Source organism: Branchiostoma floridae, chromosome 11, assembly GCF_000003815.2.
Source record: "Branchiostoma floridae strain S238N-H82 chromosome 11, Bfl_VNyyK, whole genome shotgun sequence".
Lineage (NCBI taxonomy): Eukaryota > Metazoa > Chordata > Leptocardii > Amphioxiformes > Branchiostomatidae > Branchiostoma > Branchiostoma floridae.
In genome coordinates, this window is record NC_049989.1 from 7,245,706 (window position 1) to 7,263,362 (window position 17,657).

The window sequence follows — 17,657 nt, forward strand, 5'->3', positions numbered from 1 at the left end:
TGATAGATTTATTTTGTATGTTCATATTTTCAAACAAGACTTCGGAGGCCTCTGTGTCGAGTTGAAGGCTAGAAATTCTGTACTGGTATTGTCACTTTGGTCTGCCATAGGTCTTGACTCATGACTATTCTCCAAGCAGAGGTTGGGTCGCGGGGTGGGATAGTAGTGGCCGGGAGGGGAGCGAGCCGGTAAAAATGCCGGCCACTACTACAGTATCCCCTCGACCCAACCTCTGCTTGGAACATAGGTCATCTCGATGTTCCACCTGTGACTGCCATGTGAAGTTGGGAATGAAGTTCACTCTTGACATTGCCATTACTGCCTTCTCGGTAACGATGTCCGACATCTCTTCATAAACGGGTACGTAACTTGTCTGAAGCAAATGCCATTGGGGAAATCCGTCGTACTTGGTTTGACGCTGCAGCTGATATTTTGAATTCCAATTCGCAATTCTATATATACACCTTGTTCGATCTTGTTGTAAGTGTGCGTAAGACTGAGTACATGTGCTACAATGCAGACCCGGGTAGTCCACTGCAAGTGTATGGAGAAACCATCTCACAGGTTCAAGACTTTAAGTATCTTGGCTCTATGATGACTTCTTCAAGTAGCGCAGACCTCAAGAAACGCAGAGCTCTAGCTTGGGCCGTCTTCTGGAGGCTAGAACACCTTTGGAGGAGCGATCTCCTTCCAATAGCAACCAAAGTAAAGCTCTTTATGGCTACATGTGTAACTGTGCTTACCTATGGGTGTGAGTCATGAGTGATCACACAGGACATGGAGAACAAGATCAACTCCTTCGCCACCTCATGCTATCCTATCATGTTGAGCATTAAAAGGATCGATAGAGTACCTAACAGCACAATCTATGATATGACCAAAACAAAGCCGCTGATACAACTAGTGCGCCTGAGACAGCTGAACTTTCTCGGACACGTTCTGCGTTTGCCTGAGGATGAGCCTGTCAGTCTGTATGCACTTTACGTCCCTCCTCATGGCAGACGTAGACGGGGACGCCAGCCAACTACTTATCTACAGTACGTCCAGCGACTAATGGGAGACCATCATGGCCAGATCACCCCCAGGCAGCTTCGCCAGCTCGCTGCTGATAGGCGGAACTTTAGAAGGCTTGCAGTCGCCTGCGCTGCAGCCGAACGATGATGATGATATACACCCTGTGGATGGATCGTATTTGTATTAATAAATGAGAAGTAATGAGTGTACACAAAAGACGTGGATGTGCGTCGAAGATTAATGACATTTGTACTGTTCATAAATCACGTGCTTTGACCAATTCTCTAAAAGTATAAGAATCATTGTATCACATACCAATAACATCTGTGAATCTTCCTCAAAGTTTTTTTCTACTTTACTTTAAAAACTTGATATTCAAGATAATCTTCCAGCTACCATTAAAAAAACCACATCTTCTACATTGAATAGTACTTATGTTGTATGTTTGGAAAGAGATACAGATAAAGAAATACTATTGCGTCATGCCAATAGCCAAATTTTACGAGAGAACGGCTTCCAAATTGTAAACATAAACTCAAATCAACAAATTCCAGAATTTGGCATCATTGACATGCGCTTCCAAAAATTTCTATTAGGCATTCATGCCAAAGCCTCAAACGATGGTGTCAGGGGAGAATTAGGAACCTTCCCAGCTATGATTGATGCCGAAATACGACTTGTAAAACATTGGCATGGTTTAGTTAATTTGCCAGAAGATGCTCTTCTTAGCGAGGCATACAATACCGTTTTACTCGGAGAACATGATTGGATTGTCCACGTAAAAATTATCCTCAATTACCAAGGCTTTGGACACATATGGCTGAACCTGAGGTCATACCACATAGACACAACGACCACTCAGTTACGACAACGTTTACAAGATATATACAGTCAAACCTGTAATAGGGGCCACCTCTACAAAGTGGCCACTTTTTGTCGGTCCCTTGGGTATTTTATCTACAAGTTGCAACCTCTATACAGAGGCCACCTGTCTATAGTGGCCAAATTTGTCCGGTCCCTTGAGTGGCCGCTATAGACAGGTTTGACTGTACGTGCAAAATTGGCATTCCTCTATTCGAAACAATTCCAAACTCTCCTCTCTTTCTACATTGAACAAGCATTACAAGCAAGAAAATTACATTTCAACCATAAAGAGCCTTGACATTCGTAGGGCAATCACACAAATCAGAATTGGCTGTCACAAATTAAGTATAGAAACCGGGAGATTCCAAAAAATCCCTATAGATCAGAGGGTTTGTCCATTCTGTCCAGAGCTAATTGACGACGAATATCACTTTATGGTTGTATGTCCCAAATATTCTGATATACGAAATTCTCTGTACACAAGGCTGTCATCTTATACACAAGGATTTATCTCGATGGACCTGAAGTGCAAATTCAAATACATCATGACATGTGACAATCCCTGCATGACAGATATAGGAAAATATATCAAAGAAGGTTTAGACATTAGAAATTCCTCCAATGATTGTAAAAGCCTCCAATAACTGTAAGAAACTTATCCCATACCACAACTTCTGTATTAGTTAGATAAGCGTTAAGTTATAGAACTGTAGTTATGTAGATGCCATACTTTGTACCCCGTACAATTGTTGTGCAAAAAAACTATACATGTTTATTATTAGTGGTCTTCAATAATCCAAATGCCAAGATGCCAACGCAAACAAGGTGTTTAAAATTCAATCAGATTACTCAGATTGACGTGACTTTTCGGGTTTTCCTTTTCAACTATTCTCACTAAGTTACGTTCACTTACACTGATCTATTTATTTCTTGATAGTTGCACACAACATATACACCTATTCAAGACGACTGCTCCCACTGAAAAGTGTCACTTTAATTCTATATCCCTTACGTTATAACGCATGAATATATTAAAACGTTACAACAGTTCGACTGTTCTGCGCGTTATCACTCTCAGCTGATCAATATTGAATATTGAGTGGATATGTCACTTTGGTTCTAGTTCGTTTTTTACAGTTTTGTTATAACGCACAGTGTTTCGGCATTGTATCAACCTCAGTTGATCAAAATTCAATATTGAGTGAATAGTGACATTTTCATTCTCCTGCTATAAAAAAAAACACGCCATTCTGATGTAGTGTAGCAGATCATACATTTACACTTTGTGTGTCAAGGGCAAGAAAATACCACGATAGGTCCATTACAAAATATTATCGAAATCAGTTCCACTTTATCGGTACAGTTTTCTCCAGATCTGCTGTTCTGATAAACTATGATCTTTGGGGGTCCCGCCTGTCGCTGTGATGAGATGATCTGCTCTGGTCGGAGACATCTTCCCCGTAAGCGATGTTCGCGCTCTCCGATGAGCCAAAATCCCAGCTGCCGGCCTCCCTGGTAGACAAAGGGAGGTACGTTTGGTTATCATTTCGGTACGGCGGTTTTTTCTGCTCATGTGGATAGATATCTTGCCTATAACCTCATCTCCTCACTGTCCTTCTTAATCCGCTCCCAACGATCGCTATTCCGCCAATAACTTGCCTAACCCCTGCCATTGAACAATAATGCTTTGGACCAGCAACCTTTATGCTTAGGCTACATTTCCAACCCATGGCCCGGCCTGGCTGTTTGCCGAAACGAAAATTTTCTTCAAAAACATGCACAAATTGTGCTCATGTCTGATTATTCTTACGTTTTACATGCTTTGTTTTTTTTTTGTATATCAAATTTTTCGTTTCGACCTAAGCATAAGCGGGACTACTACGTATCACACCAGACCGCCATGACATTCAAAAGACGCTATTGAACATATTTAACAGCTCAAACGTGAACGAATTGTCCAAAACAGACGGCGGGAATGGGAATCTTTGTCTTTCCTATCGTAGTGAAAATTCAATGAGATGCCATGATCAGCCTGTGTCACACTCCCTTGTGTCAGGCTCATCGTGTAACGTTACGGGATCCAGAGTGGTCCAGGGGCCTTCCGTGCCATGGCCGGCCCAGCCCTTAGTGTACTAGTTGAGCAAGTAGGTAGAAATAGGACGCTAACCACTTCCATACATGTATACGTATGCTACGTTGCAGACCTACTCTTCATCAGGATCGTCTTGAATTGTATCCAGTCCCGGCACCACCGACGCTCTCCGGGCCGTCCGTTTGGGTTGTCTCCGCCGAACCTCTTCCGGTGAGCTAGAAGGATTGCTTTTTGAAGATTGCTTGCCTCCTTGCTGCTTACTTTTCTTTTTAATCTTTGACGGGACAGAACCCATGTTTTTTCCCTATTAGTGCAGTGATGTATGTTCCCTTGTTTGATTGTGACGTAATAAATGTTGTTTTTCCGTCATAGAATAACGTAGACAACGTCATGAATGTGACATGGCAACGAGCAGCATGCAGGAGAAATCCAGAGCATTTTAGTCGTTACTTTAATGTCCGGCTGTCATAAAGTTTTTATGCTCTTAACAGAGTGCCCAGCCAGGGGGCTCATGTAGCATACGGTAATTCGTGTCGACCTCCGGACTTTCTTTTTCCTTGTTGTGCCAATACGGCCTGTGTGCTGTCTCCGTGTGAGGCGAGAGTCGTTCCAAATATGCAATGTCCACTTTCTGTTCTCCTTCAAACCATGTATTATCATCTTGTTGACATGTTCTAGAACAGCGTTTCGTCGATCTAACCGTCGAAGAAGAACGGAATGATGAGCGCCCCCAACATTACTAAAAATCATAGTTGCTACAATCTTAACACACACACACACACACACACACACACACACACACACACACACACACACACATACGCAGACGTTTGTATTCGATCGTTTGCTGTTTAGAACTTCTAAGATAAATGACCAGTTTTGGGTTGCTCCTGGCGACTTGTACCTGCACTGCACGTATATCCAGTGCGTTCACCTTTCATGACCTTTACGAATTCTAGGGTGATCACTCATTACCAGGTGATGACACCAGGTGCTACATCTCTGCATAACAATGAGGATTAATTTCAGCGTCGTGTCGAGTGGGCAGTGCATGGTACAGCCAACATCACCGTAGATTTCTTCAACGGTTTAAGCGCCCACTCCACCTCTCCACAGGAACATCTTGCTGTGTACCGTCGTGTCATTTTGTGGCCCAGCCATGGATAATCACATGGATGCTGCAGTCTTTTTGTTACTGCTCTTTGCTCTCATGCCCGCCATTTTCGCATCGCCTCGACCTCTTAACAGCGTGCATCGCACTGAAGCTGGCCGAAGAGGTATTTTCTTAAAACATTTCTGTTAACGTTGTTTTGGTCTCTTGCAGCAAGGGTTCTCCCATTGGCATTGACGTTGATGCATTGTGTCAATTTTGCTTGAGCTGAAAGCAACCAAACTTGCTCACGTGATTGTGTATTGTCTTAGTTTAGTTTTTATCTTCATTGATCAAGCATTGCAATCAGAATCAATGTATTGTCCAGGTTATTTTTCCTTGTTTGAGGATGACTTGCTTATTGTCACTGAAATTGTAGTTTAGATGAGTATACATGTGCATGCAGACCGTCATAAGGATTGTATAGACCATACATGGGGAGTGGGAGGGACAGGCTTTGCACTGACGTCGTACTAATTATAATTTGAATCCTCCCACTACCATGTTGGCGCGTAATTCAATTACCCAGTAGCATCTTCGTGTGGTTAACACAAATAATAGACGTACGCTGGAATCCAACATGGCGTAGATGACGTTTAATAAAAAACCTGTATAGACTGATCCTTGCAGTCCAGCAAGCCTAGCAACGATAAACTGACTGTGTGAGAGAAAACTGTCAGGCGCGGCGTTTGTGACAGCAATGTTTATGCCATCGAATTCCTCTGGAGTAGTTCCTGTTCATCACTAAACGATTTTCCGTCTTTTTAGTCAACGGAAGTATGGGGTCCCTCAGACAACACCGCCCGTCCAACCGCGTGAAGTCTCAGGATGGCTGTGGGCCCTACGAGTGGGCCTGTCTGTCTGGGGACGAGTGCATCCGATGGCAGTGGCAGTGTGACACCATCGTTGACTGTGCGGACGGCAGCGATGAAGACATGTGTTTTGGTGAGTCAGCGCTGAGTGCAATGAGCTCTTTCATGTGTCTAGTTGCGCATTCGCACGTCAAAGGTGAATGGCTATGATTTCTGCACAGTTCCTATTTCAACCATGATTTATACATGTCCAGTAGAGGTGGGTACCGCTACAGAAAGTGCAGATACAGGTCCAGATCCAGAAGATCAGGTCCAGGTCACACCATTATCCTGTTGATTTATTTTGTCGACAGAGTGTGACACGGGTTCTCGCAAGAAAAGGCAGGCAACAGACAGTCAGCGTCCACCGTCTGTTATAGTGAAAAACCTCGTTCCCTGGAATTGGATATGTGACGGCATTCGTGACTGTGTGGATGGAAAGGACGAACGGAACTGCGGTTGGTCATTTAATCGATTGTATGATTTTTCATATTGATTGTTTTCGTTGTTTGTTTGTTTTGCTACTGATAAAGTCGTCTTTGGAGGAGAGCATGCACAGCTAGACTTATTCTAAGTGTAGGGCTCGCGTATAATATACCTAACTGCTATGTTCTTGCTAGATTGTGGACAAGGCTTGTTTAGCTGCCTGGGTGCCAGTGGCGTCATTTGCGTGTCCAACGACTGGAAATGCGACCACATTCTGGACTGCAAGGACCTCAAGGATGAGTCCATTGCAGAGTGCGGCCAACGTAAGTCCACAGAATTGCTTTGTTTAGTTCGCTGTCTTTTTCTTTGAAAGTCTGTCTTATAAGTCTTATAAGGAAGCAATGATAAAATATCTCTACTCCTGCAGTTGAGTCTCGCTGCTGGGAGGGGGCGCTGGTGTGCGCGCATGGGCAGTTCTGCGTGTGGCAGGAGTGGTACTGTGACGGTTCCAACGACTGCGGTGACGGTTCGGACGAGCCACCAAACTGCGGTGCTTATCTATTTACTCTTGTGCTTCTTGTTGTTTAAAAGTTTTAATTATGAGTAGAGTAAGTTATGTTGGCATGACAAGCTTGCACACCTATGAGGAATAGATATTTGATCATTTTCCGCGTCATGACAAATCCATACGTAATACACTTTCTTACGCGTTTAGATCAGAATAGCAACATTGCGGGAACTTGGAAACCAACGACTCCTGTCCCAACGACCACCACCACTACCACCACCATTGCTGCCACTACCCCGGCCCCTCCTGGCGTCTGGAGCAGCTGGACAGACTGGTCAGAGTGCTCGGAGCCCTGCGACGGAGAAAAGACCAGAACCAGGACTTGTCTGACCGTACGGCCGTGCGAGGGGCCGTCTTCCGACACTGTAACCTGTGGGGACCCACCGCCATGTTACACCGAGCCTTGTGAGTGGAAACAGAAAACTCCACGCCTGCATTATTGATACATTTGCATGCCTATATGAGGATGTTGTTCAGCACCAAGGACATGTATATATGGTCTGTGTATGGATGATGTTCAGCACCAAGGACAGGTGTGTGTGGTCTGTGTGTGGATGGTGTTCAGTACCAAGGACAGGTGTGTGTGTGGTTTGTGTGTGGATGGTGCTCAGCTCCAAGGATTTGCGTTTGGCTGTGTGTGGATGGTGTTCAGCACCAAGGACAGGTATGTGTGTGTGTGCGTAGTTTGTGTGTGGATGGTGCTCAGCTCCAAGGATTTGCGTTTGGCTGTGTGTGGATGGTGATCAGCACCAAGGACAGATGTGTATAGTCTGTGTGTGGATGGTGTTAACTGTTCAGCACCAAGGACAGGTGTTTGCTTTCTGTGTGTGGATGGTGTTCAGCGCCAAGGCCAGGTATGTTGTGGTCTGTGTGCAAATTGTGTTTAGCCAAGTACTAGGTGTGTGTGTGGTCTGTGTGTGTGTGGTATTCAGCACCAACGACAGGTATATGTGGTCTGTGTTCAGCACCAATGAGTTGCGTTCGGTTGTGAGTGGATACTGTTCCCAATTGTCGTCTGTCGGTGACATTTGCGTTGCCCTTTCCACAGTGACTGGTTGCGGTACCCGGCAGGTTAACGCGTATGTCGGTTCGCACCGCATCATCGGGGGCAGCCCGGCCGTGACGGGCGCCTGGCCGTGGTTGGTCCAGCTGAAGAAGGTGAACACCAACGCGCCGTACTGCGGGGCAGTGCTGATCGACAGCCAGTGGGTTGCCACGGCCGCACACTGTATTGTCGGCATGGGGTTTCAGTGAGTTCTGCTCCTTTATATTCCAAAGCGTTTAACATGTTTTTTTTCTGTGAGCAAGCCTTCGCTGTCACCATTTTTGGCTGTAAATTTAGTGCATGTCTTCATCTATGTCATCTGCTCACGATCATGATAAAGGCTAGTTAAAGCTGTAGACCAATCGTGGACAATACTAGTATGACTCCGCGACGGCCATTTGGAAAATAGTAAACCGTCTCTGATTGGCTAATTTCTAAGACAATGCGTCTTTGATATTCAGGACATCGATGACACATGGAAGCACACTCAAACACACAAACATGCGTACCCATGAATTTGCACAAAAAGATCATCCAAATTCTACATGATATGTCGACCTCCTCCCCAGTCTGTACCCGGAAATGTTAAAACTGCTGGTAGGGAAACACTACCTCACGGAGAACGCGTACGACCCGCACGAACAGGTGCGAACCGTTTCCGGCATCATCGTCCACTCCCAATACAACCAGGTAAGGGCTTTGATCATTTTCTGAGTACTCAACGTTTACTGTTTTGCATATCATCGCAGATAAACCGTATCCATTCTGCAGTTCAAGGATCACGAGCGCTAACTCTTTTTTATTCTATTTAGCTGCGACTCGTCATACAGTTCTCTATAGTAAATTCTCCAAGCAGAAGTTGTAAGGGGTGGAAAATACCTCCGATATCTACGTAAAATCACAACCCCATTACCGTAGCACAGCAGGTCTAGCATAGTCATCATGCATGGTCTTGCCGAACACTCCCACAGTACACCGTGAAGAATGACATCGCATTGGTGAAGATGAACCGACCCGTGGAGTTCGCCCATGGAGGAATCAACTTCATCTGCCTGCCGGAGTTTGGTGAAAAATTCAGCGAGCACTCCACCTGCTACACCGCCGGCTGGGGACTGACCGAGGGTAGGACGATATCATATTTTCTGCGTTTAGTAGACAGAGAAATGGTCGATTTATCAGTCACCCTTGCCAAAAGATGTACATTTTTTAGATGTGTAAACCAAAGACGTTTTTGTGTGTTTTGTCCACAGAGAATGCACAGTCCCATGTCATTCAGGAGGTCAAACTACCCATCGTGCCTCACGCCACATGTAACAAACCCTCATCTTACAATTCTTACGTCACCGACAAGATGCTTTGCGCGGGAAAAATGGCGGGAGGGGTGGACACATGCCAGGTAAGTAGTTAAGTACGGATAATATCCTTCATGGGGAAGACTGATAATACATACATGTAAATGTGCCATCTGAAACTTTCAAGGGTTGGCTTTAGCGTAGTGTCAACTTTATTAACTTTCACGCATCAATTGTTTCATCAGTTGGAGTATTAGTAGCACTGCCATATCCCGTATATAAACCTGTACCACGTGTACCCTACAAATGTTTTAAACGAATCAACCTCACCTCCCTCAAAGCATGCCTACCTCCTTGAGGCGTCAACAGAAACCGCCTACGGAAAGTTTCTTCAAAACATGTACAGGTCATCAACCATAAACACCACCTACCGGACAAGAAGATATCTGCACCACTCGAGCTTAAAAGAATTGAGGTTAGACAAACGCCTACAGACCAGAACCACAGTAGTCAAAACATTGTGGCACGTTGACAAAGAACTGTCGAACCGAACCGCTTCATCAAAGCGTCCACATAATCCTCCGGCTTCGTCGGGGGACAAGTTTGTTTGATACGAGACAAGCACCGACCTGTATATCGAGCGAAAGTTTACCCAGATTTGATGTCTCGATTTTCCGCTGTGGCGAGGAAAATGAGTCTAGAGACGATGATAGAGTCTGCAGGGATCTGGTTAAATCACTTCCGCTTCGCAAACTGAGTTCAAACAGCGCGTACTTTAGACAGCTGTAACCCAATGCAAGGTTGTATACTTAAAACTTAAACCTCGTGCCCTTCTCTATCGGATTCTCGTACCCAGAGTTTGGCTTTCGGGGTTTCCGAACTGGAACCGAGGCCAGACGGATTTACACGAGACTAAACGATCGTTATTGGACGAATTAGTCACTCAGTGGGAGAAACGGCTAATGGGGGATTTTCGCAGGAACTGAGTGTCCGTGTCAAAACGATGTCAGGAAAGACGGGCCTTTGTCTGTTTGTGTTATTCTATATATCTTTCAATATGTTTAGGCTGTGTGTGGAAGTTGTTTTCATTCACTGTATTGTTTTCACTGACTAACGTAGAACGCCTGAAAAATCAAATGTTGATAAGAAGAATACAACCATTATTTCAAGTCCATAAAGTTTTACAGTGCTGTAGTCAACTTCATAACCTCTCTCTTTCCCTCTCCGTTTTCGCTGCCCTCTCGTCCTCTATTTCTCTCTCTCTCTCTCTCTCTCTCTCTCTCGTTCTCTCTCTCGTTCTCTCTCTCTCTCTCGGTACTCACTCTCTCTCTCTCTCTCTCTCTCTCTCTCTCTCTCTCTCTCTCTCTCTCTCTCTCTCTCACACACACCCTCTGTCTCTCACCCTCTCTCTCTAATTTATCTACTCATCATGTCTTGAACGGTCTTCACGTGGCATTCGAAAATATCGCTTTCTGTGTCTCCACTGAGGATCCACAGTGTTTTCAACTGGTCCAACTTTGGTCCAACTTTCCGGCATATTTTCCAACATTCCGCGCCGTCGTCAAACCAAACACTCATGTCTGGAGATTTTCCTTGTTATTTCTGATTTGAGAAAGTCGCATGGCCAACAACAACTTTGCTCGGAAGTAAGGATCGTAATAATACAGTTTGACAAATCCATCCTCAGTTGTTCCTGATGTGGGCGGCGCTAACTTCCTATGCCGCCCATTTCCCAAGAATTTTAGAGGTTGAAACTCTGTATATCCTGTTATCGATAAAGTCGAGATCTAATCACACATCTGTGACCTCCTCTAGATATAACGTTATCTCTGAATCAAGTTCTATTCATGCTGGTTATCGTCATGACTCCGAAAAAAACTGTACGCATTGGTAAATGACAATGATTGAGAGAATATACAGTTTGAATACAGTAGTAGCGAACCGGGATGTCTGGACTAAAATGCAACGTACCTCGTACATGTTGAAATGATTTAGATGATTTTTCTCCAACTCGTAATGTATAACGTGGTTATCTCGGGGCGTTCGGGAAATTTTGTAAACAAATGAAATGTCCCATTGACGCCGGTCTATTGCACCCTTTAGCAAGCAAGCATTGGGATAACTTAGATTAAACATCTTACTTTTTCACTTCGCACCTGCTTAACCCCGTGTCTTGTTATGAGATGTCTACACGTCGTTGCTGTAGTTTAATATGCTTCGGACATCTGCGACTGAGAAAACAGAAACTCAAAACTCTTTCATGTCGCGGCTCCGTCCTTCTGTTGTTGCCGGACTGTTTGGACTGGGGACCGCGTGCGAGATAACCTCTGGTGTACAGAATCACCTGATAAGACTTACAAGTTACTCCAAAGCTTACGTTGCTAGAACAACACACCTGCAGGTTTGTCACATGGATTAACCACACAGCGGTATCGTATCGCCGGTGAAATGTGCCTGGCATTGTTTGCTACAAATATTATGAGAAACAAATAATGTCGGAGAGATAACGAAAATTGACAATTCCCAACACGCTGCTCTGTAAAATCATATCTCGCTCTCTCCCACGCTCCGCCCAAGTTCAAAGTCAACCGCTTAACCCTGGGAAACATAAGTTGCGCGGAATGAGATATGGGTGATATAGCAGGAGGAGGCATGGCTTTGAACATGACCTCCACGGGCTGACCTTTGACCTGATGTAGGGGTGTTTTCATTAAAGCTGGTTATGTCGCGTGGCGGGAGTAAAGCAGCCGTCACACACACCGCCGCTAACAATTAGATTGGGCTGGGTTTGGTGTTTCTTGTCGGCATTTATTTTTGGCATTGTGAGACGAATTTGATCATTTTTGTGCCGCTGCCAATAATAGTGGTCCAAAGTATTCTTATTATGAGCTCACAACAGTGACATTATATTGATGGATCAAATATGATTGCTTACAGTCCTCCACGGTTGAACAGATTGTAGGCAGAGACATTTTGCTGAATGAGTTATACTGGTAGAGAAGTAGCCATCTGTGTGTTACATATTACATGCAACAGCACTGTCAAGACTCATAAACTAAGTTCGGCTTGGTGTTTTGATTCGAAAATTGTGTGCTAGAACGTTTCATCTTGCATTCCCTCGACAGAGATCAAAAGGTCGTTTGCAGATGATGGCATACAGACGTTTGATTTCAAGTGGCGCCCAGTTAGGCTGTATGACAGACGCCTGAGGGTGCTTAACGTTCAGTCGTGGTGCCCTGTGTAAGGAGGTCGGTCGGCCTGTTGACAGGAGCGGTCAAGTTCACGCTTTGAGATTTGACAGAGTTGCGTTCGATAGTAACGTTAGAGCCTCGCGTTCAACATGCAGCAGCCTAGCTGCGGGCGTAGGGCTAGCGCTACAATAGCCGACCGCGACTCTAGTAGCTGGAAGCAGCCTATTCCGGTTGTTGGGCACGAGTTCATCAAGGTTATCATATTTTCAAATCTGTCGGTGAAGAATCAATTTTTTTCAAAGGAAAGTAGAGAAAATTTAAAAGGCCTAGCGGGCTTGCACAGTTAGAAAATGAAATCGAACGGAGGAAGGCAAGTTTCCTAACTGACCCTCCTCCAGTTTTGTGAGATGGAATAACCCGTAGCTTTTACAACATTCTTGTAGACCTCGTCCAACTGTAACAAATGCGAGTGTTGTTTTAATTCGCCCCTTTGCTTTTAATCAAATTACTGCCAGCTGACGACCTTGGCTGTGGTGTACAATGAGGTATTGAAGTTGGCCACGGAAGTGCCCTGTTGGACGCGTGCTACAGTATTAGAAACTGTAGCGATTTGGACATCAGCGGTGACAGAATTCGGGGAGAATCCATTCACTCTTTCGGATGGAGATGTGCATCTTCTGTGACGGGGGTGGGGTGGGGTGGGGTGGGGGCAACATGCTATGGGTAAGGTGAAAACAAAGACTGCCATCCAGTTTTCGAAATTGAAACCAATTAGCCTTAACGGCTGTACCTGAAGACAGCAAGCAGGGTGGGAAGTCGGGGAAAATACTACCAAGATTAGAAGCAAAGCCTCATTACTTCCTACACCTGTAGAATGTTCCTGACCGGAAGGAGCCACAAAGTCAGCAGTAAATCGAGAACTAGTGCAGTGAAACTTTGCTTTGAAGTCCCGTAGACCAACTACGTGATCTCTGACTTCCTTGTTACCTTTCATGAGCTGGCCATTACACAGGAGCTACAGAGGTGAAGCACCTGTCGACTCAATAAGAAATGAGAGGGTAGACACATTACAAACTCAATTTTCCAACTACAGAGGCACAGAGCAGCCATTTTCTTCCATTTCTCACCCCAACACCGAACAACTGCATCTTTGACCAAGATGAGTAATTGTAAAACTTTATCATTGTCAAAGAAGATGATATGGTTGTATTGAATATGACACCTCGGCACAAATACAGGTGCGCTACGACTTTGTATCTTGTCTAGTCCGCGAAATTCCAGTAGCTCCATTTATACGCCGGCCAGGATTATGAGCAGGTGTCGATATCAAAGACACCCGGAACTAACAATTGACCGGAAATGGTGCGGAGGGAACTTCAAAGAGAGAAGACACGACAGGTGTAGAAGGCGCAACTGAAAAGTGTGGACAAAGATGCATCAAGTCATACGTTTAGGGATGGATTCTCTGTAGTAATAACGTTCTGATTCACTCTAGATTGAACATTTGCCTCAGTGGGACTCTCAATGTTCTATAGATACGAACTGTCCTGCCTCTTCAGTAACTCCTGTTCCTCTTTGCGAGAAATCTGTGTATCTGTTATGAACGATGGTCGCTGTCGTTCCTTGGACCCGTCAAGGATTATGGGATCTGTAGAGGTCACCAGGGGTCATCCTGCACGGATAGATAGAAGCAAGGACATTATTGATAGGAGAGACAGACCACGGCGGTTTTGTCTGAGCCACAAGTCGCCATATAAACAGTCTAGTCTTAGGGACAAGCTGTTATCACAAAACCCCACTTGGCTTGTAAGCCTGTATAAGGACAGGGCAGGAACAATAACTTCATTTTCAGGCCGAGTGGTCAAAATAATAAACACAACTGAATAATACTGTATTAAAGTCAGTGGAGATGCGGGGACGTATATCATGTATACCTGTCATCAGCAATCACACAAAAATGACATGATCTAATCTTTTTACATTATATAAACCCATGTTCGAAAATCATCGAGTCTGTATCTTCCAATGTCGAAATTATATAGATTTACAACAATCCCCAAACGTTTACCAACGTCTAGGAGGCGACTTTGCATTGCGAGAGGGTCTTTAACCCTCTGCACTCAGGTCCTTTGTATACTTACATAACTTCTTTGCAAATTATCCACATTTATCTATTTATTCGAAGGCCACATCTAGCATTGAAAGTAGACGTAACGTTAAGTGACAGATACATGTGTATATAGTAACAGTCATATGTTCTGTCTAAAGACCAACCGCAGTGGAGCTTGTATTCACGGTAATGTCCCTATCATGCTTGAGCCGTTACACTCTGTTCGCTGGTTCTTACCGTTCATTAACGTTCATCCTTCTCGATCAAGGTGCTTATCTCCAAAACAGGGTGGTCCTCTCGGGAGGGTGTGGGAGAGGTTTTAGTGAAAGTCGAATCGGATGCGATTATTCAAACCGTTGATCAGTGTTCCACATCTTTTGTGACTTTTGGCGTTGATACGACCCGACCAGGCAACACACTTTTATTTTACGGCATCCGATAGACTTGTTAAGCAGTAAACCTCTCAAATCAATTGAGAAATATCATACATGAGCCTCCTTCCCAGCCAGTCCCAAAGCTTCCACAGGATTAAAGCTTGATGCCGAGCGCCCAGTCGACCGAAAAACGAGTTCTTTAGATTTTGATTTTGGGGAAATCATAGCCATTGTGAAGACAAGGAAAGAAAGGGGACTTTAAGGCTGTCAATTCTGAAAAAAAATACGTAAATTAGACATATACATTCACATCCCATTTATATAAGCTGTGATCTAGCCATTAAATCTAGTAAGAGTGTTATGGCAAGTTTGCTATGGCCCCTTACCTACGTTCTGAAGAGAAGACTTAACCCCTTCAAAGTGGGGTCACAGAAGGCACGTTCACCGCACTACAAGGTTGTTTATAGAAGATCGACTCCAACTCAGATAATATTGGGGTCTGGACTAGAGGCCTGAATTTTCTTCTGAAAGTGTTTTCATATGGGTAACGCTTCTGAATAAACTTCATAATTACATTATACCTTTGTTAACATGATTTCTCAATAAGACTGTCAGTCAGTGAATGAAACTAATTCTATATCAATCATTTTATTGATAAACTTCATATATGTACTTCCCAAACGATATTTTTTCAGGAGCCCAGAGGAATTGTTTCTTTTATATAATAGCGAAAAGAAAATCATACTTACGACGTTTTTGTTTCAGGGTGACTCGGGCGGTCCCCTGGTCTGCGAAAAGGCTGATGGGAGATGGTACTTGGTGGGCATCACGTCCTGGGGTAGGGGCTGTGGTGAACCTAACTACCCAGGAGTGTACACCAAGGTGTCCGCGTACATGGACTGGATACGACTGAAGATGGATCAAAACAAATGACGTGTACTAGACTTCAACCTTTGAAAGCAGTTCGAAGGGGCCGGGGAAAATCCAGATCCTTATTATTGAAATAACCAAGTCTGACATCAGAACATTACCTATGAACTAAGATTTAGATAGAATACATGTATTTTGAAAGCAATATAGAGATTGTCAAATATTTTCAATTATCTTGCAGCGTGCCAAAGTATGGCGAAAAGAACATGATTTCGGCAAAACTGTATGCTTGGACAATAATTCGTTGAAATAAAGAAAGCCTAATGTGAACAGCCAATATGTGTACAACAATTGGTAGAAAAATATTCCAGGATTTATAAAATGGACATAAATGTGTATCTATATGCTCTACGAATTTCGATGCGTACCCAAATCAAGTGCTACCTTTACCTCTGACTATGTCCATTATGTGCGGTCATCCTTTTTTATTTCATTTTACATTGTTTTATTTAATTTTCTCTGATCTCCACGTCCTGTCAAGTATTTCAATCTCTTTATTTGCTAAATGTATGTCTTTAAAAATTACACTGATGTTTGGGAACATACGATATTTCGCCTGTGGTCTGATTTCGAGGCTACACTATCAGAAATCACCGAATGTCCGGATTTCAAGGCTAACTAATATATCCTACATGACCCGCCTAACAGAGGAAACGTCTACACAAAGGAAATGATTGATTACCTTTAGAACAATCCTCCTTTTTAATTTTTGGGTCCGAGTTATTAGTTTTAAGACTCGCGGCGGGCAACCCTGAGGGCACATGTGGGAGGGGAGGGGTCCAGGTGCCACAGTAGGTACATTGATGGTGGGCAGGTGTGCTGAGGTTCCTTACACACCTGTGACTCCGAGGTGGAAGGTCGCCCTGGATGAAAGAACAAGCGTCAGTCAGTCGGTATGGAAGGTTATAGGTTAAGTGAAAAGTACCGGTTTGTCAGCTAATTTGCACACAGTCAAAAACAACTTGAACTATATTGTTGTTATTGTTGGCAAGACATCAAAATCCTTCGTGGTTTCTATATTTTGGCATGAAAAGACCGTCAAAAAAAATCAAAGTCTGTAAGAAATGTTGTCGTCGTTAATAAAAATTGGACTTACTGAATACTGATCGTGCAATGTGCATCTTAACTAATTTCTCAATGATCACTTTACTCTTCGGTATTTCGTTGGTCTTATAAAGTAAAAACATTCAGACAGTCAAAGCTTAAGCAATTTTGTTGTATCGTCTAAACATTAGAACTGCTACACTAGAATCTAACGCATGTCCATGTGAACGCCCCTCAACATTGACATCACCTTTGAGATACGAAAAGACGGCGGATGTCAAATTTTACGCTACTTATAAGATCAAAGCCGCAACAGAAAACTCCACTTGCAAAAGAGTCAATGAAGGTTCTGTTCATGATGCACAGGTTTACGTCAGCGTTCTTCGGGCGACAATACAGGATGACTAGTGGATAATATTTGGGCTTTTAGGGCCGGCGATTTCGGCCTCACGAAAGAAAGGCAGAAAGGTTGGAAATCTTATAATTGAGTATCACCACGGGGAGACCATAGTTTAAGGCTTCTGGCTGGATGTACACCTATAATGTAGCTGATATAATGATGGTGGCTTGGTTCGGGATCTTGCGCTTATAAAGTCGGTAACTCTCTGCACCAAATTTTCATATAAGCTAATTTCAAGCCAAAATACATAGTTGGTTAGGTCTAACTACTGATCAAGGAGGTTTTATCAGAAGAGGTTTCATAAAA

General features: G+C 43.9%; 1 protein-coding gene and 1 long non-coding RNA gene across 2 annotated transcripts; one reads left to right on the top strand and one right to left on the bottom strand.

Annotated features, from left to right (window-relative positions):
- Positions 1–2,853: 2,853 nt before the first annotated feature.
- Positions 2,854–4,331, bottom strand: LOC118426068. Its single transcript, XR_004832364.1, has 2 exons — positions 4,087–4,331; positions 2,854–3,390 (listed from the first exon to the last, which is right to left on the bottom strand). It is a non-coding gene; the product is annotated as an uncharacterized LOC118426068 (long non-coding RNA).
- Positions 4,332–4,804: 473 nt separating this feature from the next.
- LOC118426067 (suppressor of tumorigenicity 14 protein-like) lies at positions 4,805–16,452 on the top strand. Its single transcript, XM_035835323.1, has 11 exons — positions 4,805–5,247; positions 5,889–6,065; positions 6,286–6,429; positions 6,592–6,720; positions 6,825–6,947; positions 7,113–7,370; positions 8,014–8,215; positions 8,580–8,700; positions 8,982–9,132; positions 9,261–9,406; positions 15,743–16,452. The coding sequence occupies exons 1-11, from the start codon at positions 5,130–5,132 to the stop codon at positions 15,908–15,910; spliced, it is 1,737 nt and encodes a 578-aa protein (XP_035691216.1). The 5' UTR covers positions 4,805–5,129; the 3' UTR covers positions 15,911–16,452.
- The last annotated feature ends 1,205 nt before the right edge of the window (positions 16,453–17,657 follow it).